The 23,495-nt window shown below is 33.9% G+C and overlaps 1 protein-coding gene across 3 annotated transcripts in view; it reads right to left on the bottom strand.

Moving 5' to 3' along the window:
- Nucleotides 1-4,127: 4,127 nt before the first annotated feature.
- The window catches only part of LOC124358932 (transcription initiation protein SPT3 homolog), a 45,625-nt gene continuing 26,257 nt past the window's right edge, over nt 4,128-23,495 (bottom strand). For all 3 annotated transcript variants that reach the window (XM_046811202.1, XM_046811201.1, XM_046811200.1), the window contains 2 exons: nt 22,515-22,803; nt 4,128-4,292 (listed from right to left, as the gene is read on the bottom strand). In XM_046811202.1, the coding sequence (XP_046667158.1) occupies nt 4,155-4,292; nt 22,515-22,803 (427 nt within the window). In that variant the 3' untranslated portion in view covers nt 4,128-4,154. The remainder of the gene's footprint in view (nt 4,293-22,514; nt 22,804-23,495) is intronic.

Here is a 23,495-nt window from a genome sequence, read left to right as displayed (position 1 = left end):
GCATCCCTGTTACAGTCTCGACGTGATCATCTCTTCTTGCTCAAGGGGGCTCACTCGAAACGTCCAGATGTGTATCCAGGTGTTGTACCCACTTTAGAATATAGAACTCTCAAAAACAACTTTAAAATATCATGTGATTGCAACCTAATATTTGTAAAGAATGACGCCTGTCAAATCTTAATGATTTTTATTAAAGCTTGCTCTCTCTTTAATATCTCAACAATCTCCATGGATAAGCTCTCAATAGTATTTTGAAACTTGAAATAGGTTTATTTCTTCTTTAGCATGCAATAGGTCACGAATTGCAGCTTGCATACAGGTGTGCAGAATTACCAGCTGTTTCATCTGGGGTATACAAGGGAGCTAGGAAGATATGTGATTTCTCTTCTCCATATACTGTAGATGTCAATACATGACAATATGTAGAAATTTAATAGATTTGTTTTTGTTATTTTTCCAAAATTGCATCTACAGTTTAAAAAAAAAACTTTATATATAGGTTTATTAAAAAATTCTTAAGTTTTGTGTTCATTGGTTGAGCATTTGTGAAGCCTATTGGAGGACTGGAAAAATTTCTTTATATCTGCCCATACAATATCTCGAGAACAAACTGACCTATAAGTCAGGACTTGAAATTTTGAAGTTCATTTTATATAGGTAATACTGAGTTTAGTGAGTGTCATTCCATGGAATTTGGCTGAGCATTAGTGAATATTCTTACATTGAAATTATCGGTAACCATGTTGAACTCTCAACCAACCCGTAACTCTTCCTGTTTGGATAACTTTATTTCCAACCTGCAGCCTACAACTTTTATCTGTGAAACAACACCCCCTCATCTCTCCGACCACAGTGGACTTCTTCTGAAAATGAGCTTCCTTGGCCTAACTAAGAAAAGTAAAGTGTTCCCATCAGTTGCAGACTGCACACCGAGAACTATAACTTACAGACTATTGAATGAAAATTGTATTAATAGGCTTAAATGTATGTTAAGTCAGATTAACTGGTTAAATGTATTTTTACTGGCAAGTAAAGTTGACGAAGCTTTCCAGTCTTTTATGCAAATTTTAACTGACAATTTCAATGAATGTTGTCCTTTAAAAACAAAAACTATCAAACAGAATAGCAATGAAAGCCGTAACACGGTAAACAAAAATTGGTATACTCCTTACCTTGCTAAAGTTAGACTACTCCTAGATATATGCTACGAAAGAAGTAAGTCTAATCCTAGCCTAGTGTGTATCCACAGAAATTTGAAGAAATATTACAGAGAGCAAATAGACAATGCAAAAAGAATGGCAAATTATAAGTATATAATGGAATCCAATAATCACTGTAAAGCTGCATGGGCGGTTATTAACTCTGTTACTGGCCGCTTAAACAAAAAAGGTCTAAACCATGATACACCTATTACAGCTGGTGAGTTTAATGACTTCTTTGTAAATATTAATGATATTGTAAATAGAAATAGTGATAGTGTAAGCACTGCTTGTCCTATAGATGTATTGAAATCATCGGGTATTAAATCACCCAATTCACCCTCTTTCACTTGGTCTGAAGTGAGCATTGCTGACGTGTGTAATACTGTAAATAAGCTAAGCAATTCTAAATCTGAGGACGTCTTTGGCCTCTCGAATTTTGTGCTAAAAAAATTATTGAAAACATATCCTGTCCATTAACGTATTTAATTAATTTTATTCTTAGCATAGGCATTTACCCTCAATGTCTAAAAGTTACTGTCACTGTTCCTATCCACAAGAAAGGAGATAGGTCAAATATAAGCAATTATCGTCCAATCGCCCTTGTGGCTGTTATATCTAAAATAATTGAAAGTATTATGAAAAAGCAAATTGTGAATTTTTTTGAGCATAACCACTTGTTTACACCTGCTCAGTACGGATTCAGGAATAACTTGACAACTGTTAAGGCAGTGGAAACTGTTGTATCTCATGTATTAGAAAGTTTTGAAAACAAGGAAGAAGCCTGTGCACTACTTTTAGACTTAAGTAAAGCATTCGATATGGTACCTCATAATGAACTCATAGAAAAGCTAAGTTACTATGGTGTTGAGCACAAGGAACTGTCTCTGTTCATTTCTTACCTGACTGATCGTTTGCAGTATGTGAGGGTGGGCGCAGACCTGTCTAGTCTTAAGCATGTTACTTGTGGAGTGCCTCAGGGCTCCGTCCTGGGCCCCTTCTTGTTTACTGTTTTTGTAAATGACTTGCCTGCCTGCCTTTGTGCCTAACAAAACCATACTCTATGCAGACGACACAACTCTGTTAACATCAGGTAAAGATCGTAACCTGAATAATGTAATTTTGAATTACATGAAAGAAAGATCCCACATATGGTTTCATGCAAACAAATTAAAGGTTAACCAAGAAAAAACAGAAAACATTGTATTTAGTTTAAGTAGTAGACCTAAAGGCTCTGAAAATAAATCTGTGAAACTTCTAGGAATTAATCTAGATTCTAGCCTTACTTGGGGTGTTCATACCAACTCACTCTGCTCTCGCCTTTCTAGAGTTATCTTTTGTTTAAAGAAACTCAAGTTATGTACAAGTCCTAGTATACTTATCAATGCCTACTTTTCACTTTTTCACTCTCACCTTTTGTATGGCATTATTCTTTGGGGCAACTCTGCTGGTGCAAAGGAAGTATTTAAATGTCAAAAAAAAGCTATTCGATGCCTTGTGAACATAAGTGAAACAGATTCTTGTAAACCTTTTTTTATAGAGCTAGGTATACTAACGCTGCCAAGTATTTACATTTTGCAAAGCCTGGTTTTTATCAAAGAAAATCTGACTTCGTTTAGCCTAATAAACTCTGTACATTCTTATAATACCAGATCTGTAAACTTAATTGATGTGAAATATACTAGGCTGAGCAAATCCCAACATAGCTATATCTACATTGGTACAAAACTATTTAATAAGTTACCTCTCAACGCCAAAACAATGAGCACTAAGAACTTTAAGAATATGTTAATTAAGTGGCTAAAAGTGAAAGCCTTTTATTCAGTTGAGGAAGTTTATTTAAGTGATTTTAATAACATTGAATGTTGAATTTTAAACTAGTTTTAAGGAATTTTAATTAGTTGTAAATGTTGAATTTTAAACTGGTTTTAAAGAATTTTAATTAGTTATAAGAAATGTGACAATTGATGTGGCCTAACTCATTCCAGCTCTGACATTGTTAATACTTTTAAGTGGGACAACAATAAAGATTCTTGATTTCTTGATTTCTTGGCATGAGAAAATAGCAGAATAAATTTGTAAACAAACAGAGTACAATGATACAAGATTGTAACATGTAGCATTATTATTCAAAGTAAAATGAAAAAATAATAAGAGCGGAAATTCAATGTTAAAAGTTTGTGACAAGATTTGATTTCAGCACACTCTTACGTTCTAGTACTCTGAGTAGCTCACCAGAACATCTATTATTTGAACATTGTTGTGAAACCCAACTTAACAACAAAGATATGAACTTATCATGTAGCAAGATATTTTGTGAAAGATTACATCGTTAAAATTTGCATGAACTTCGTTTCTACATAGACAATGTGTTCTATTGCTGAAGCATGTCCAAATATGGAATTTGGTTCCACATCATTGAAGCCTATTACTTGATGTGCCGTACTCCTACCTTGTACATATATTGTTATATGTTACAGGTATTGCAAATCTTAGTAGAGTGTGCAGTACATTGCTCTGAGTAGTTTGACAACTTTCAGGTCACATTGACAAAAACCATATGATACAATGTACAAATCCTTTTGATCATAATGATAATGTTTTGATCTAGTTATTCTAACTTCATTTTCTCTAGTTATTTATAAATGAAGATTTTTTACGTTTTGTTGTGGGACTGTCAAGAGTTTCTTGTTGAAGAGTTTCTTTTTTCTTCACTGATTGGCTGTTCTGACCTCCCATTAGTTGCACCATTAATCCTAGTTGAAATATTTTTTTATTTACTTGAATATTTAACTTTAAATTCACTTAAGTTTTTAAAGTTGGAGCGAACTAATTCTCTTACTTTAACAAAGGAAGTTAGAGGATAGCTTTAAGATGGGTGGGTCTCTAGTTCTTTAATTTTGTATTTAGGATTAGCGAAGAACTCAGTTTTACTTTAAAATAATTGATGCTTTATTAACAAGCTAATATTTTGTTGAATACGGTTGGATCCAGGTTGACAGTGAATGCTCCCCACGGGCACAGCTGAGTAGAGTAATATCTTCTCACTACTTCCCTTACCTCATCTGGAGTGATAGGTGGAGGACCTTCCAACTGAAACAACACATCATAGATCAGTCTTGTAACATCAGTACTATTAGTAAACAACGCATCGTAGATCTGTCTTGTAACATCAATACTATTAGTAAACAATGCATCATAGATCTGTCTTGTAACATCAATACTATTAGTAAACAACACATCAGTCTTGTAACATCAGTACTATTAGTAAACAACGCATTGTAGATCTGTCTTGTAACATCAACACTATTAGTGAACAATGCATCATAGCTTGTATATCAATACTATTAGTCACAATAAAAACGCAAAAGTAAAAATTAATGTATTTCTATTTTAGAATACATACAAGTACTGTTTAATAACTATGTGTTCTGCTGCAGGTATGTACAGAATGTCTTGTTACTCTTTTGACACACTTTGTGGAATTGTTTCTTCGGTGATACAAACATATTTTATAATGTGTACACAGGTCTCAGTGATTATATTATCAGTTTTCATGGAATTTGACATAAGACATTTGTAATGAGTAATTATTTTTTAACTGTTTTAAGTTAAGATAAATATTTACAGTAGATTGCAACAGAATAATTTTGAAATAGTTTCAAAGTTATAAGCTTTAAAGAAAATTATGAATCAAGAATCAAGATCTTTATTAGCCATTAAATAATTTTTACAAATTACAATAGGCTTCGTCAGAGTAAGTCTAGATTTCCTAAACCTATATTATGTACTAGAACAATGTTAACAATTTAAAAAAGGTTAACTAAGATATAAAATTTTCACAAGACATATACTCTTCAATTGTATAAAACACATTACACTTAAGCCACTTAGATACAACTTTGTAAAACTCATTATTTGGCAACAATCTAATTGAAACAGGTAACTTATTAAAGAATCTCAACTGTTGGTATTGGTAACTTTTCATTGTTTTACTTAATCTAATATTTGGTGCAACCAGGTCTTGTTTGTTTCTTGTTTGATAATTATGCACTAAACTGTGAGTATTAAAATTATTTATATTTACTTTAACAAATATTAAATTACTATAAATATACAAGTTGGTAAGTGTCATGATTTTATATTTACAAAAACTTGCTCTGCAGGATTCTCGATTAGATAACCCAGCCAATACCCTTACTGCCTTCTTTTGCCATGTAAAGGATTTTTTTGCAGTACTAGAATTACCCCAGAGGCGTACACCGTAACTTAAATGGCTGTGAAAGAGACCAAAATAGGCCATCAATAAAACATCCGGGCTCACACAATACTTTAGTTTCCTTAGTAAGAATAACACTCTTGACAATTTCTTACAAAGGCCATCGACATGTTCATCCCAGCAGAGTGTACTGTCTAGGGAAATACAAATGTATAGACAAATGGAAAAATGAACACCACAGACCAGTGTAACAAAATATAAGAGCTTTAGAATATGTTCACTAAATTAAGGCTAAGGTCTTATGACTTTTTTTGTCTAAATTTTGAGCCTACCAGACATAACTCTTGTTTGGACAATATAATTACTAATTTTCACTATGAAGATGTAGACTGTAAGGTAACACAGCCTCATCTATCAGATCATTTGGGATTAATATTAAGTATTAAGCCTAATACTAGGCATCATGGTGGTACTGGTACTGACAGTGCAAAGGGACTGAATAGTGAGAATAAATCTTTTAGGCTACTGAATGATTCCACTGTAAATAGTTTTAGGGTCATGCTCAATAATATTAATTGGTTAGATTTGCTATTGCCTTACAATTTGGTTGAAGATGCATTTGATTGTTTCATGGAAACTTTAAAATACTATTTTGATATTTGCTGTCCAATTAAAACTAAGCCTACGCAGCCTAATGATGTACCGGTAACTGGAGTAATGTCTCATAGTATAGATAAGAAATGGTATACTGTTGAGTTGAAAAATATTAGATCAATAATGTTAATATATTACAATAAGTCCCTTGTTAATCCTAACTACAAAATCAGTTACTTGAGGTTAAAGCAAATTTACAGGTCTCAAGTTAAGATAGCAAAAAAACAGGCAAATGAAAACTATATTATGAATGCTACAAATAAATGTAAAACAGCTTGGCATATCATTAACTTTGAGTGTGGAAGGCTGTCTAATTCAACAAATAAGTATGATAGGCCTATACCTATTTCTGTCAATGCTTTGAATACTCATTTTATAAATGTAGGAAGTAGGCCTAATGTTAACAGTACTATAAGTCATGATAATGTCTCTGATCCTATTGATATATTATTGTCAACATGGAGTGCACCTTCTCCAAATGTTTTTAAATGGAAAGAAGTTACTGTAGATCATGTAAATAAAATTGTAAATAGTTTAAGTAATTCTAAAGCTCAGGATGTCTATGGCATGTCTAATTTTGTTCTAAAAAAGATTGTTACTAGCATAGTAGATCCTCTAACTTTCCTGATTAATTGGGTTCTACATGAAGGTACCTACCCTTAACAGTTACAGTACCAGTTTATAAGAAAGGTGATAGGCAGGATGCCAATAGCTATCGACCTATTTCGCTCATTCCTGTAATATCTAAGGTGATTGAAAGTGCAATAAAAAGTCAACTAGAATGTCATTTTGAAGCCAACAAAATGTTATCCCCATCTCAATATGGGTTTAGGAAAAACCTTTCTACTATTAAGGCTGTGGAAGATGTTGTATCACATGTAATGAGTGGTTTTGAGGCCAAAAAAGAAACATCTGCTGTGCTATTAGACCTAAGTAAAGCTTTTGATGTTGTTCCTCATAATGTTCTTATTAAAAAACTACAATCTTATAACATTAAGGGAAAAGAATTATTGTTAATGGAGACATATCTGACTGATAGATATCAATTTGTAAAAATTTCTGAAGAAAAATCTGATGTTTTAAGAGTTTTAAGTGGGGTACCTCAGGGCTCTGTCCTAGGCCCTTTTCTGTTTGTGATATTTGTCAATGATCTACCTGCTTTTATCCCTGATAAATGTATTTTATATGCAGATGACACGACACTGTTAACTTCAAGCGCTAATTCTGAAACTAACTGTATTGTTAAAAACTATATGGTTGAGAGATCTAATCTATGGTTCTGTGCCAATCAATTGTCTGTAAATAGTAGTAAAACAGAGGAAATTGTATTTAGTTTATGTAACTTAGATGATAAGACTGTGAAATTGTTAGGAATTACATTAGACTGTAAATTGGGCTGGCATCATCACACAAGTAACTTGTGTACTCGCTTATCTAGAGTAGTTTTCCTACTAAGTAAGCTAAAACAGTACACAAATGACAGTTTAGTCATAAATGCATACTATGCCTTTTTCCACTCGCACATATTGTATGGCCTAATCCTGTGGGGAAACGCCCCTGGTGCAAAGGAGGTTTTTAAATGGCAAAAGCGAGCAATCAGATGTGTTTCAGGTATTGGCTTTCTGGATAGCTGTAGATCACATTTTACAGAGCTAGGCATACTTACTGTTCCCTCAATGTATATTCTCCAATGTCTGATCTATGTTAAAGAACATTTGGATGAATATAACCTAAGAGGTAGTTGCCATGAGCATAACACTAGAAATAAGGGCCTAATTGATTGTAAATATGTTAGACTAAGTAAAACACAACACAGTTATGGTTACATTGGGGTCAAACTGTTTAATAAGTTACCATTAGCTGCTAAGAATGTTACTGTACATAATTTTAAAAACGTTTTACAAAATTGGTTAAAAATTAAAGCCTTTTATTGTGTTGAGGACTGGGAAACTGCTGACATGAGTGACCTTAAGTTTTAACAATACATAGCCTACCATTCTAGTCTAATATTTTATATGTTTTATGTTGTAGGCCTTTATATTTATATTTTTAGCATAGAGTAAATTTTATGTTCCTAATTGACAATGTCTATTACAATGTTGTATGTTGTTTAATGACAATAAAGAATTGATTGATTGATTGATTGATAGTGTAAGTATTACTGTACGGAATGAATTTAATTTAACAGGTTTGTTGCTTGTTCCTGTTCAAGCAAAGTAAACTTGTAATGCCCTATTTTATGTAAATGTTGAAAATGTTTCTGTATTAGTGAAAGTTATAAAACTATTTTTTATTTTTGAATTATGCATTTTAAAACTGTAAAGCTTTTATTAATATTAAATTATTTTTTTGAACAAAGGGTAATTATTAATAATTGCTAAATGTATTGTAATCTATTACAACTTCACTTAAACAATAGCAGTATTCTTTTAGGATTAATTACCTTTTTATAAATTATTAATTTATTTCTTTGTTAGGATAATATTTGAATCTTAAATTAGGGGAGACCTGTGTACCTAGGGCCACAATGTACCTAGGGCCACCCCTTTTTCCCCCCAAACTGTAGGGGGAATTTTCATTCTGGTGAGTTTAGTATGTTGGCTAAACTGCTTGCAGCTCCTATTCCTGTGTTGGAGACAAACTAATGAGCATTGCCAGAGGATATCCAGTTGAGCTAGTTTTCACTTGCAAAAGTAATTTTTTCTACTTACCAGCTTGGATTTTTCACTCTGAAGGTAAGTGTATCAGATAATTTAGAGATAGTATGTGTGAAACTTTGTTTAGTGCAGAATAGATTTTAGTATTCAGGATTAAGGTTAGTTTGACTTTAAGGTTATGACAACACTATTGATAAAATATGTACAGACTTGTACCTAGGGCCATGGCCCCAGGTACAAGTTTGGTGGCCCTAGGTACAAAAGCATTAAATGTGACTAATGTTTAAATTATACGAGGTGTGATCAAAAAGTTCCAGGACTGAATTTTTATACATTTATTCATACAACATACAGGTTATTCGAATTTGTCTCCTTCAAAGTACTCCCCTTGGGAAGCTACACACTTTTCCCACCGGTGTTTCCACTGATCAAAGGCCCCAGAAAACTCTTCTTTTGTAAAGGTGTTTAGCATCTCCGTCGTTTTTTCTTTAATTTCGTCAACTGTTTGAAATCTTCGTCCTTTCAGGGGTCTCTTGAGCTTCGGGAAGAGAAAAAAGTCTGCTGGAGCCAGGTCAGGTGAGTAGGGGGGCTGAGGAATGACAGTCATTGCGTTTTTTACACAAAAGTCACGGATAACTAATGCAAAGTGAACAGGTGCATTGTCATGGTGAAGGACCCAATCACCACTTTGCCACATCTCAGGTCTCTTTCTTCTCACAGCATTATGCAATTTTCTGAGGGTATCAAGATAAACAAAACGATTAATTGTTTGACCTTGTGGAAGGAATTCATAGTAGACAACACCTTTACAGTCAAAGAAAACCGTAAGCATGACCTTCACATTTGATTTGACTTGACGTGCTTTCTTGGGTCTTGGAGAGCCTTTTGATGTCCATTGTGATGATTGGGCTTTTGTTTCCACATCGTAACCAAAAAGCCATGTCTCGTCTCCCGTAATGACATGATCCAAGAAGCTTTCATCGTCATTTGCCTTTTGAAGAAGTTCCTCAGAAACATGAATTCAGTGTTGTTTTTGGTCTTCAGTCAACAGTTTTGGCACAAACTTTGCTGCAACACGACGCATTTGAAGTTTTTCAGTTAAAATTTCCTGACATGACCCAAATGAAATGTTACGCTCTTCTGCCATTTCACGGATTGTTAGTCAACGGTCTGATCATACGAGAGCGTTCACTTTAGCAACATTGTCATCATTGATTGACGTTGAAGGGCGTCCGGAACGAGCATCGTCATCTGTGGATGTTCGGCCATCTTTAAACCTCTTGAACCACTGATGGCAGCATGATCGGCTTAGACATTCTTCACCAAAAGCCTCTTGTAACATCAAAAAGGTTTTAGAAAACGTTTTGTTCAGTTTCACACAAAACTTCACACAAACACGTGGCTCTTCTTTCACATTCATTTTCATGAAACAAAAAAATAGCCAAACTCTATAAAACTAATCTCAAACAAACTGTGCTAATGTTACTTTCAGTGATGTTATGGTTGATCTGCAAACACAGCTGTGTTACTGTTGAGTCAGGGAATACAATGCTGCCAACCGCATCGCTGTGAGACATTGCATTCCCATAGTATATAAAAAGTCCTGGAACTTTTTGATCACACCTCGTATAACAATGTATAACCTAAAATTTGACTTTTCTGATCTGTGTTTTTGGTTTTCAGATGTCCAGAAATAAAGAGGGTAAGAAGAGATCGCAACCAAACTCTGAAAATGTGATGGCTGCAGCAAATATGGTTCTAGAGGATGGCGTATCGGTGCGTAAAACCGGCAAAAGAATCTGGAGTGAAGAGTAAAACACTGCAGCGCTATTTGGCCTACAAAACTGGTAAAACAGATCCAACTACTTATTTTAATAGATGCGCTGTGTGGACAGTGTTTACTAGAGAGGAGGAGGTTGAATTAGTTCAGTACTTGCTACAGTGTAGCAAAATGCATTACGGATTGTCTAGAACAGAAGTAAAAAAACTTGCCTTTGATTATGCCAAATTAAATGGAAAAACTTACCCTCCTACTTGGAATAGAGATTCTAAAGCAGGCGATCAATGGTACTTAGACTTCATGAAGAGACATGAGGCTGTAATAAGTCTTCGCAAGCCTCAGGCTACTAGCTTGGCTCGGGCTACTTCGTTTAATAGAGCCAATGTAAATACGTTCTTTGATCAATATTCAGAAGTCATTGAAAAACACAACTTTCCTCCAGAAAGGTTATATAATGTAGACGAAAGTGGTATAACTACAGTACATAATCCGGTCAAAGTAGTAGCAGGCAAAGGGGTAAAACAGGTAGGATCAGTCACTTCTGGGGAGCGAGGCCTTAACACCACAATTATATGTGCAGTAAATGCCATTGGAAACGCATTTCCTCCCATGATGATCTTCCCTAGGGTACACTATAAAGATCATATGATCAAGGGAGCACCTCCTGGAACAATGGGAGCAGCTCACATGACAGGTTGGTCAACTTCAGAAAAGTTCCTTGAGTATTTGAATCATTTTATTTATCATGTAAAACCCTCACCAGAAGAAAAAGTCCTTCTACTCCTTGATAACCATGAAACACACGTCACAATTGAAGCAATTGATGTCTGTAAATCTAATGGCATAGTGCTATTGACATTTCCGCCTCAAACTAGCCATAAGCTACAGCCCCTTGACAGGGGGGTGTATGGGCCATTGAAAAAATACTACAATACCGTGTGCACAGAATGGCTGAACATGCACCATGGCACTCCAATTTCTATCTATGATTTGGCTGAGATATTTGGGAAATCATACCCTAAGGCGTTCACGCATACAAACATACAAGCAGGGTTCAGAGTTTCCGGCATCTGGCCTATAAACCGAAATATATTCACGGATGACGAGTTTTTAAGCTCAAGTGTTTCAGATAGGCCTTTGCCAGTGCAAGCACAACTTGAAGCTGATGACCCAGGCCTAATGGGACCAACGACTAGGCCTACTCTTGACACAACCAGCTCAGACTTGCTTGAAAACCGACCATCAACATCTGGCACCAATATTTCAAATGAAGCTCAGCCTACAAAAAGCGTAAAGCTTACCCCAGAACAGGTGCGGCCTTACCCTAAAGCACCACCAAGGAAGATGACTGGCAAGCGAGGAGGGCGTAAGCCTGGGAGGTGCCGGATTTTAACCGACACTCCAGAAAAACTTGAAATAATGGCTATCAAACAAGAAAAAGTCTCAAAGAAGGCTGGAAAGCTTGCTAGTAAAGAAAAGACAAATGAAAAAATTAACAGCCTTAAAGTTCGATCGAAGCCAATTGTCCTAACTTGCAAGAATCAAAACCAAGGTCGCAAATTTCTCACTTTTGACGATTCCTCTACATCTGATGAAGACATCCCAGAAGAAGATTCCGATTCAGTTGATGACATCTGTGACTGGCCACCGCAACCAATGGAGAGTGATGACGGCATCGACAAACCAGTACAAGCAGGAGATTTCTGTTTAACGCTATTAAGTGGCAAGAAATCAACATGGATGAACTAGCCAATGTGTATTCAGTGAAATACTTAAAAAAAGCTGACTCCACCAGAAACAACTTTGTGTATGACAAAGATGACATATTTGAACTTTTCGGTTGTGAAATTATCTCCAAATTACCCAAACCCATTTCAAACTCGTCACGAGGTAGGATCCAACTATCATTTGGTGTTGATTTTTCTGCGTACAAAGTTGATTAAAAACCAATGTAATTCTAAAATACTGTTTTTTACCTAACCATTTAAGTAAAGGTATAACACCAGATAATGCTTGTTTATTTACTTTGAACCCAGTTTCTATGAAATCACAATTTATTGATTATGGTAATTGGTGGCCCTAGGTACAAATATATGTGGCCCTAGGTACAATGGTTCATAGTACCTAGGGCCACTTCCAATCTTTAAAAAAAAATACAAAAATGCAATAAAATATATGATTTTAAAAATTAAAAAAAAATTTGGTAAGTAGAAGAATAACACTAAATAGGTTCTATACAATTTGCTATACAAAAACAATAAATTTATACAAAATATGAGTGTTTGAAAAAATATGGTCCTAGGTACACAGGTCTCCCCTACTATTTGAATAATGCCCACCCAAACCATCTGTAATACAAATTGAGGATTGGAATTGAGTAACATTTTTCCTCACTTTTAAAATTTTATTTGCTAACTAATAATAACTGTCCTCATCTATAGATGTAAATTTAATCCTACATTAAAATACCTAGATTCTATTGCCTGGAATGTACTCAGGGATTCATACGGGAGCTTAACCTCACGCTTACACTTGCGCTGTACCTGTACCTGCACGCTGTACCTGCTGTGTGCATATGCCAGTGGACTTAACCTACCTGCTGCCTACATACCTGGATCACCTGCTGCATTGGTGCTACCTACCTACCGCTGTGCTGGTCGTTCCACCAGATGAACTGTGTATCGATAAGTAGAACTTCAATTTTACCTCATAAACTGGTACCAGTAATTTATATAATTGAGGCAACACAAACCTGTCTGTGCGATATTGTCGCTACGAACTTTATTGTACAGTGTTAGCCGTTGGTGAAGGACATATTTGTGCGTAACTGGACTTCGGCTACAAGGAGCTTTTGCGCAGGCGTAGTTTTTTAATAATTAGTTAATGCTATTCAGGTTTACCTTTATATATATTACATCTGCTGTGTATATGTAGTTATTGACTTATTTGTTATTGTGTATTGTGTAACCATTCCAATAGCTTTAGCGGCTGGCCAAGGTATTAACTACTTATATTCTATTCTTCAGATCTGGTTTAGTATTAAGAAATTTATTATCTCGCATTTGATTTGTCTTGTACTTGTTGGAACACTGAGTTTCCTGTTGGCGATAATAAACCAAGCTCGTTATAATACGTCGCCTTTCATTTAACAGCCAATGCATTTGTTCGTAATTTTACTTAAAGGTTAATAGTTTAACTTAGTATTTATTAATTGATTTTTTCTTGTTTATAGTTCATGTTAGTAATTATTATTAATGGTTATACCTATTATCATTTTTTTTTTCGTTTCATGTTGGTTGGTCTTTAACATCCCATCTCGGCAAATTCAGTAACGGGTCTTTTCCTTGTTCTAGCCCTAGTACCCCAAACTGAGGAAAACAAGGTGGCGCACTTTTTCTTTTTTTAATGAATAAAGGTTCCCCAGAGATTCTGATCTGTTTTGCAAGATTTATAGACCCCGCCATAGGCTGAGTGAATCGGGTCTGCTACAAGCTCCTACAACTAAACACAACACTATTTATAGAAAAATTTTGTTTTCACCAATATAAAATGGCAACATTTAAAATATTTATTCTGGTTTCAGTAATAAAGATTCCTTATAATTTACAGCGTTAAAGATATGAATGAATAAATAATTAGGAAAATTAGCACTACACAACAAAGTTTAGAATTAAACACAATAAATATTCCCTTTTCCAAAATAGGTGCTGGTTTTTTAGGAATAAAAACATTTTTGTGAATGGATTAAGATTAGTAGTTATAATTCTTTTATCTGACACGTAAAAAAATTGAAGTTCTTCTTCTTTTATGGGGCGGCCTACTGCCATGCAGGTCTCAAGGGCCTTTTGCGCACCCCGGAAGCACACCATGAGGCTTACCATTCTATGATTTCAGCAGTTCCATAAACCACCGAAAACAACCTATCAGGTCCTCCTGGGAAAATTCACCACCCTTGTCCAAACTACCAATATATAAGAATAAGAATAAGAATAAGAATACGTTTATTGTCATAGAGCTTACACGAGCATCGACACAAGTCATGTATAAAATATAAAAACTAACATAAGTCCAGACAAGGAAAATTTGGTACCCAAAACATGAAGTTGCCAAAACAGTCACGCCACAATTTAAATTATTTTAAAATATAAATAAATAAATAACAAATTAAAACAGATACGTAACAAATAAACAAATAACAAATAACAACAACAAGTAAAACATAGCCTCAGAATTACAACAACAGAATTATATAACATTGATAAATTTTTAATATAGTTTGTATAAATAAAAAACCATGACATTAACATTTAAAATCTAATCATTAAACTAAATAGGTTATGTCTAGAAACTAACAGTTCTACAGTCAAAAAATTCTTTCAATGAATAAAATGGATTGACTAAAAGCCAGGAATACAATTTTTGTTTAAATTCATTAAAACTATATTTCAAGATAAGTGGTCTTAAACAGTTGTATACTTTCAAAGCAATAACTGTGTGACTATTAATAGTTTTGTTTAGTCTATAAAATTCTATGGATACACTTTCTTTATTTCTGGTGTTATACATATGTCTGTCACTGTATGTCTTCAGAGGTTCAGGATGTTTGAGTATGTAGAGCACAATATCAAATATATATAAGTTAAATATTGTTTGAATTTTATTTGCAATAAAAATTGGTTTACAGTGAGCTAATGGTTGACAACGTGCAATAATTCTAATGGCTTTTTTTTGTATAGTAAAAATTTCTGATATCCCACTGCAGTTTCCCCATAGAATAAGGCCATATAACATATTAAGGGGTTTAAATATTTTATTCAAACCTTATAAATTTGTATGATATTGTTAATGTATCAGAATGAAACAAACATAATTGTACTGTCAAAATGTTATAATAAATACATGTGTATTGCTATGCCCCCGTGATCACTCAGTGAAGATGGATTGAGGTTCCAATACAATCACTATGAAGTCCAAAGAATAATTCCTATCAGTATCTATAGCCTATCTATAATTCCAGATTGTTCTAGCCTAGATGTTAATATATTATTTTAGGGTGCCACACTATTCTCGTTTCTTCATTATTATTTGTTGATTTAATTACCATTAAGCAAATCTGGTACTTTGTTATTATCCAGAGGCCACTATTTTTGTAAGATTTTATTATTGGGGAGCTAAAAATCTACATTATTAGAAATTATGATCAGTTCTTGTTTTTTGCCTTCCAAAAAGAAGTATTGTCGGCATGAAGGAGGCCACTCTGTCCCTATCTCTTATTTTTTTAGGCTATATACGAGGCGTGTTCAGAAAGTAGGTACTGCTTCATTCTACAATCAGTGTTCCACACATGCGCACTAGTCGTCCGCACAAAAAATGGTCACTGACATGCACAAAACCAAAAGACTTAGAAGTGCTTTGACTTTTGTCACACGGTACAGTGATGGTAAATTGTGACAGGTGATGAAACTTGGGTCCGTCACGTAACACCGGAATCCAAATACCAGACAATGGGGTTTCAACACGCAATCCCCGAAAAAACAAAAATTTAAGACAACAATCATGCTTTTTGGATCGGAAAAGTGTTTTGCAATCTGATCTCTTCCTCAGTGAATAACTAACCTAACCATAATTACAATATAGGTTCAAATAAACAAGTCATACCAGAGTGTTTTGACATGCATACGTCAAGGATCACAATAACCATAAACCACAACTCCAACCAATCCACCTTGCAACCATGCAAACTTTTTCTACAACTAGCACTAAGAAAATAGCTCTAACTAACTAAAAAATACAAGTCATAGTCATAGTCATAGTCATATTTCTTTATTAACATATTCTTCAAGAACAGTAATAGAGTCACAATGTTAACAAATTACATAATTGATATTAATAAATAATCAATACAAGATGTCAGAGCCATACAAGTCAGAATAAGTCTCCGCTAACTGACTAACCACAGAGAACTAACCAGAGGCAAATAGTAAATGAAATCATCATGGCATAAACAAGATGACGGCAAAAAAGGAAACCAGGAGTGGGCCTTATTATTTGTTCAATCCAGATGAACTTCTCATAACCATAATGTGACTCCGCATTGGATTATTACCAATTTCTAATAAGGAATTGACATAAACATATGTTTATCCCTATTCTGATTTACTAAATCATGAATGATTCTTCTATTTTGTTTACACTTCTTTATTATCGATTAAGGGTATCCATTGCATCTACGATCCGATTCACTTTCTTAAATTCCTCTTTTAATCAATCTTTGTCTGAACATAAACTCTTTGCTCTATAAAATAACAAGTACACGATTCCTTTTACAGATGTTTTATTGTTTGATTGGTAGTTTAAATATTTTTGTTTGTTTTCTTTTGAAAAACCAGTGTTAACCCATTGGCCTAGTAGTTTTTCTGGTACTGCATGGACCTGGACTAGCAATTAAGTTTGCTGAAAGTGTAAAGGTTTCGTATAATTTTTATAGAAACCTAACTAATTAAGTTATTACCATGGTTATTTTACTATCATGTTTCTAAGAAACTAGGCTATATTTTACAACTATAAAATTAATTTTTATTAAGTTTTAAATTTACTAATAATGTTAATTATAACAAAAATGTTGAGTTTTTTTATGAAAAAAAAACTTTAGTTTCAATTTTTTTCACTATTAAAATTATTTATTATCTAAAAACTGAATATATATATATTACTGTTCAGTAACTCTTTGTCATGAAAAATAAATTATATTAAAATTTTTATTTGAACATTTATTATTTAAAAAGATTATATTTGACTACTCATCAAGTGCAGTTTTCCATCAGTTAGCACGGGTCGCAAATTTTGCAGCATTCACACATAATTTGCATATAAAAACAGAACTACACTGTAAAAATAAAATAAATAAATAAATAAAAAATGACGTTTCTATTTTGCAGGCTAGCCTTTAGCCTTGCAACAAAACAAAATTTTACCGAATATCACAAATAAGTATTTAAATGGATTTTATAAAACTACTGTAATAAACTTTCAATAATATTGTCCGAAGTGCTAGCCGTAATTTTAGATGTAACATAATCCTGGTATCCACACAAAATAAGCACGGGTAATAAATTACAATTATTAAAAAAAGTAATATTTTTCTGCCATAGTTGGCACACCTGAACTAACCAACAACTCAAAAGGTCTGCAGAAAGCGTATTGGCATACCATCTAACGGTAAAAACTATAAATACTTTAAATAGTACATCGCAACGTCACTAGATCGTGCTGCGCACGTGAGTCCAAGTTAAGAACATACCTTAATACACACACACACACACACACCTAAAAAAGGAAGCTTGTTTTGTACTTCCACTTCCAATATGAGGCGGATGGAAGGAAAAATACTATTAACGTAATACAAACACTCATTCAATTTAGTGTCTCCATGAGGTAGAACGACAAAGGAAACATCCACATATCTCCACCAAATCTTCGGTTTGAACTGAGCTAAGGGGGGATGCTCAAATTCCTCCAAAAAATACTGATGAAAATAGGAAACAATGGAGAACCCATTGCCATCCCTTCATCTTGACAGTAAATTTGACCCTTTAACTAAAAATAATTACATTAAGTGCATAGTTGTAACAGTTCCATATTTACTGGCATGGGAAGTTTAGTCATTTCATTTAATGTTTTGTCTTCTATGAGGTATGATTCAATAATTACAAGAGTTTCTGGAACTGGTACATTTGTGAATAGACCTCAACGTCAAATTTACTAGCTTGTCAGTTCAGTCTAAAATTCATGCTCAAATTTTAGATGTTTTTAGATCCTTTAATTTATTTCCAACTAATTTTAAAGCAACTAGAGATTTGGCCTGTTTGGACAATGTATTCACAAATTTGGATGGTAGTAGTTTTGACTCCTCCTTACTTGAACAAGACCTAATATCAGACCATGCTGGCTTATGGGTAAAATTTTTCATTTTGCCAAAAACATTAAAAAATAGTCAATGTTTTAAGAAAACAACGGAAAATTGTACCAAACGATTAATATCCCCTGAAAAACTACATAATCTAAAAGAATGTAATCTTGACTGGGGCAGTGTGTGTAATAATTAATTGTAATGTAAATGTTATTGTTAAGTCATTTGTAAATATTTTAAGTGTTTATTTTAATATGTATTGTCCAAAAATATCTGTAAAATGTAAACCTAAGAGAATTAACAAGGGGAACTGGTTTACTCCTGAATTAAGTATGATGAGAAATCAACTTTTAACTTTGTATGACAAATGAAAGGATACTTCAAGTTTAGTAGATAAGGCACGTTTTAAGAATTTTCAAAAAAATTACAGACAAGATATTACAAAGGCCAAAATTGCAGCCAATAGCAAGATGATTTCAAACTCAAAAAATCGTTGTAAAGCTGCATGGAAAGTTGCAAAAACTGAATGTAATCTGAATCCGATGTCACAGCTACCAATACCTATTAGCCCTGATATTTTAAATGATTTTTTTGTGAATGTGGCAGTAAATACAAATAATAACCTCTGCTCTGATTTTTTAGCAAACTCCCCTCAGCCACAACCAACTAGCAGTTTTCAATGGAAACTGATTGATGAAACTTTTGTTAAATCTGTTGTAAATAAAATGAGTAATTCCCGTTGTGAGGATGTGTATGGCCTTTCAAATTATGTTTTAAAAAATATTATTGATGTAATTGTAGTACCACTTACCTATGTAATTAATTTAATTTTATCTCAAGGAGTTTACCCAAATTGTCTTAAAGTATCTAAAATTACACCTATTCATAAGAAAGGAGATGCAAAAAATCCAGACAATTATCGTCCCATTACAATTGTACCCATTATAAGTAAAATTATTGAGTCATGTCTTGTAGCTCAACTCTATGAGTATTTTGTAAATAATAATTTGCTATACACCTATCAATTTGGGTTTAGACCTAACCATTCAACTAGTGATGCAGTAGAAGCAATAGTAAACTTTGTTCTCAATGGTTTTGAAAATAAACTGGTAGTAGGAACAAGTATGATTGATTTAAGTAAGGCGTTTGATACGGTTTCACATGGCTTATTGTCAAAAAAGCTAAAATATTATGGAATTTTGGACAAAGAGCTGCAATTGTTGAGTAGTTACCTTACAGACAGAAAACAAATAGTTTGTATACAAGACAAAGATTATCAATTTTTAAAATGTTTCAGCAGGGGTACCACAAGGTTCAGTACTGGGACCCTTTCTTTTTTTAATTTTTGTTAATGATTTTAGTTATAATGTTTCATCTTTTTCTGTTCTATATGCAGATGATACAACCATTACTAACTCTGGTTTGGATATTTTAGATGTGAAAATTCAACTTAAACATTCATTAAAACAAGCAAAACAATGGTTTCTTGCTAATGACCTGTTAATAAATGATACTAAGACTGAACAAATAATATTTACTTTAAAGAACCATTTATCGGATGTAGACTATGACTTGTTCAAACCTGTAAAATTGCTTGGTATTCATTTAGACAGTAAACTCTGTTGGGACGAACATGTTAATCATCTCTCTAAAAAACTGTCCAGAGTTACTTATCTTTTAAGAAAGTTGAAGGATTGCGTGAATCTGGATGTTCTTGTCATAATATACTTTGGCCTTTTTCATGCACATCTGAGCTATGGTATACGTCTTTGGGGTGGTTCTAGTTCAGCAAAAAGAGCCTTTATTTGGCAGAAGAAGGCTCTTAGAATAATAAACGGACTAGCCATGTCGGCTTCATGTAGAAACACTTTTCAACAACTTAATATTATGACTCTTGCATGTATCTACATTAGCTGTAACCTGATTTATGTTACGAAAAACATTAGTAATTTTAATCAAGCAAGTTCAATACATGATTACAATACTAGACAAAAGAAAGATATTGTTAAACCTAATGTTAGGCTTAATAAGTGTTTAGATAGTTTTAAGTATCAACAAATCTTGTTATACAATAAACTGCCGATGTCCATCAGGTCACTTCCTTGTAATAAATTTAGTTGTACTATTGCTAAGTGGCTTAAGAAGAAAGCATTTTATACTGCAGAAGAGTATATGAACTGTGATATGTTGGACTTGACACCTTAATTTTGTTTATAACTTCTTGACGATGCCTATTGTGACTTGTTTACTTAATGGAAAATAAAGTTCTTGATTCTTGAGTCAATTTTAGGGATTTTGACTCCTTTACAAAATTCATAGTCTTTTTTATCAAAGAATCAGTTTTTCCTACCAATGGCGTTAAACTGTCCAAAAGCTCTTTAGACAATTCCCTGCAAGGTGAATCATGAGAACTAATTGTAAGCCGAATAGGGATGCTACGTTTGTGAATTTTGTGTAGGCCACTGAGGTTTTTGGAATGTTAAGGAGTTAGTTAATTTTGATCCTAATTTATCTGAGGAATGTGCTTTGTATTTTCTTAAAGTATTTGCTACTTCAAATTCAAAGGAATCAGTTTGGTCTTTACTTAAAACTATAAATTTGCCAGTATATTTCCGTAATCTTTTCTTTGTACACTACTAAGTCAAGCACATCAGTAACGTTGCCTGTATCAGCTGGTAAAATTTTGACTATGTCATCTTTTCTAAGGATCGACATAGCCTTTTATCTCGTCTTTTGTCAAATTGGGCTTGTGGGAGAAATTTTCCTGAGCAAAGAGACTGGTCTAACAACAAAACCGATCACGCTGTACGTCAGATAACTGAGCAACAGCAGACTCAATTCCAGATACAAAATGCAGTGTTTTTACAGATTTTTGTGCCTTGGAAAGTTTGAACCCATAGATAAAACTGATATTTCCACTCAATTAAGGATTTTTGAAGAGAGGTTCATTACATTTTTATTACATGCACAACCATATTCATTTTTATGTTTGCTTGGATTATTTCAAGAATGTTATTGAATTCAATACCTATCAGGTTTCCTAATAGTAATTTTATATTCAATACTATTTCCAAGGATGCCTCTTCCATGATGACGATGATATGCAATTAACTCTTTAAAGTAATGATTTAGAAGCAGAAGACACAATTTTACTGGCTTTGAGAGCTTTTAAACTAAAAAATCTTGAGATATAGCATTTCAAGTTAATTAAACACACTACTCATTTAACTTCTTTGCATAAATGCAAGGTTGAAAACCTTATGCCTGTAGGCATACTTCTTTTCAGAGTAGGAAAAGGTCTCTCTTGGAACTCACACATTGATGGTCTTTGCAGCAAGCTCAACTCTAGTATCTATGCTCTTAAAAGAATAAAAAGTACTTGTAACAATGATACTACCAGGACAGCATACTTCTCTCTTTTTGAATCTCATCTGAGGTACGGACTACTTGTGTGGGGCAACTCCTCAGTAAGAAACAGGGAGCGGGTTCTGGTTCTACAAAAGAAAGCAATTCGAATTCTTGCGGGACTGACTCCTCAAGACTCATGCCGTCAGGCATTTGGAGAACTAGCGATCTTGACAGCTGTCTCACTCTACATCTGCGAGACCATCTGCTTCACAATAGCTCAGAAACCTGACCAGCTAGGTGACACACACAGCTATGATACCAGAAACGCCTATGACTATGCCCTCCCCACACACCACCTGACCCTATTTGAAAAGAAACCTACATACATGGGGAGAAAACTTTTCAATCATCTTCCAGAGGACCTCAAGAGACGCAGAGATGAGAAGTACTTCAAGACAGCACTCAAGGCCTGGCTGCTGCAGAAACCATATTACACCCTAGAAGAATTTTTAAATACCTGATTGTACAACTAAATTATATTGACACAATTCTGTACTCCATGTATACGAATAAAGATTTCTGTATTCTGTAAAGGAATCTTATTCCTTAATTTGATAACATTATTTTAATAGATTCCCAGTGTTTGTGATATAGGGTGATAGCATTTTATTTCTTTGTTATATCTCTAACATAATTATAGCACAACTCAGCTAACACCCTGTATTTCAGACTGAATGATGGACATTACCTGTCTGTGGGAGGATCCAAAGGTCTCGAAAGGTAGCGTGGTATGCTGTGCACGACTAAATGGGTCTGTAGGGTTGACCATTGAGTCCTGCCGCAGAAGCAGTGCAAGATCCACAACATGTGCCACAGTCTCCTTCGCTAGGTATCCGAGCATCTCACCTGTGAAGGAACGCAGCTTGTTAACCGGACAGTCTGGACATTGCTGCCTTATCCAATCCAGGAACCGGTTGTTGTGAAAACGTGCACTTACAAATGTGGTACGCCGCGAGTAGTTGAAGTCTTCATACATCCTGGGATAAATTAATAAAACAATTTTTTAAATGTCCGTAGTTAAATTGATGTTTGAAAGAAAATTACTTCTTTAAGAGCATACTTGTTACAGCTAAGCAATCTATAACTAAAATATTCTTTTTGCACAGATATAAAAATGATTTTTATTAAATGGTTTTGCGAAAAAGAGAACTATCCATTGTTTATTTTGCACAGGTAGTGTATATGAAATCCTTTAATAGGCTAACTCGATATCCTTACAAAATGGTGGAAATTATGGTGAAAATGTGAGCAAATGTGTCGAGGACATAATTCCTACAGAAGTGTTCAACATAGTTTCACATGATGTGCACATGTATATAAATAACATAGACCACAACAATACGGCATATTCACATTCCTGTTCATCGCTTCAAATAAGTATTAGTTATCATACACTGTTAAAAAACTCGCATTAATTTTTTTTGTTTATTACTACAACCCCACAAACTCAAAAATTTGTTAAGATAAGGAATCCCTCATAAGCCTAAACCTTTTAGAAGTTCTTTCAGTTAAGATGTCTTAAAAAACGAAGAGGAAGAAAATGTTAAACTGTGCAGGCAGTCGTGAGAAGGATCTGTAATGGAATTTAAACAAGTGTTGAAAACCAGAGTTACTTACTTGATTCGTTGGCTAAAACAAAGTGTAAAAATGAAAATGTTAAACTCAGCCT

This window comes from Homalodisca vitripennis, chromosome 4 (genome assembly GCF_021130785.1).
Source record: "Homalodisca vitripennis isolate AUS2020 chromosome 4, UT_GWSS_2.1, whole genome shotgun sequence".
In the NCBI taxonomy this organism is placed as follows: domain Eukaryota; kingdom Metazoa; phylum Arthropoda; class Insecta; order Hemiptera; family Cicadellidae; genus Homalodisca; species Homalodisca vitripennis.
The sequence above is the reverse complement of the archived record's forward strand: the minus strand, read 5'-3'. Positions and strand labels throughout refer to the sequence as shown.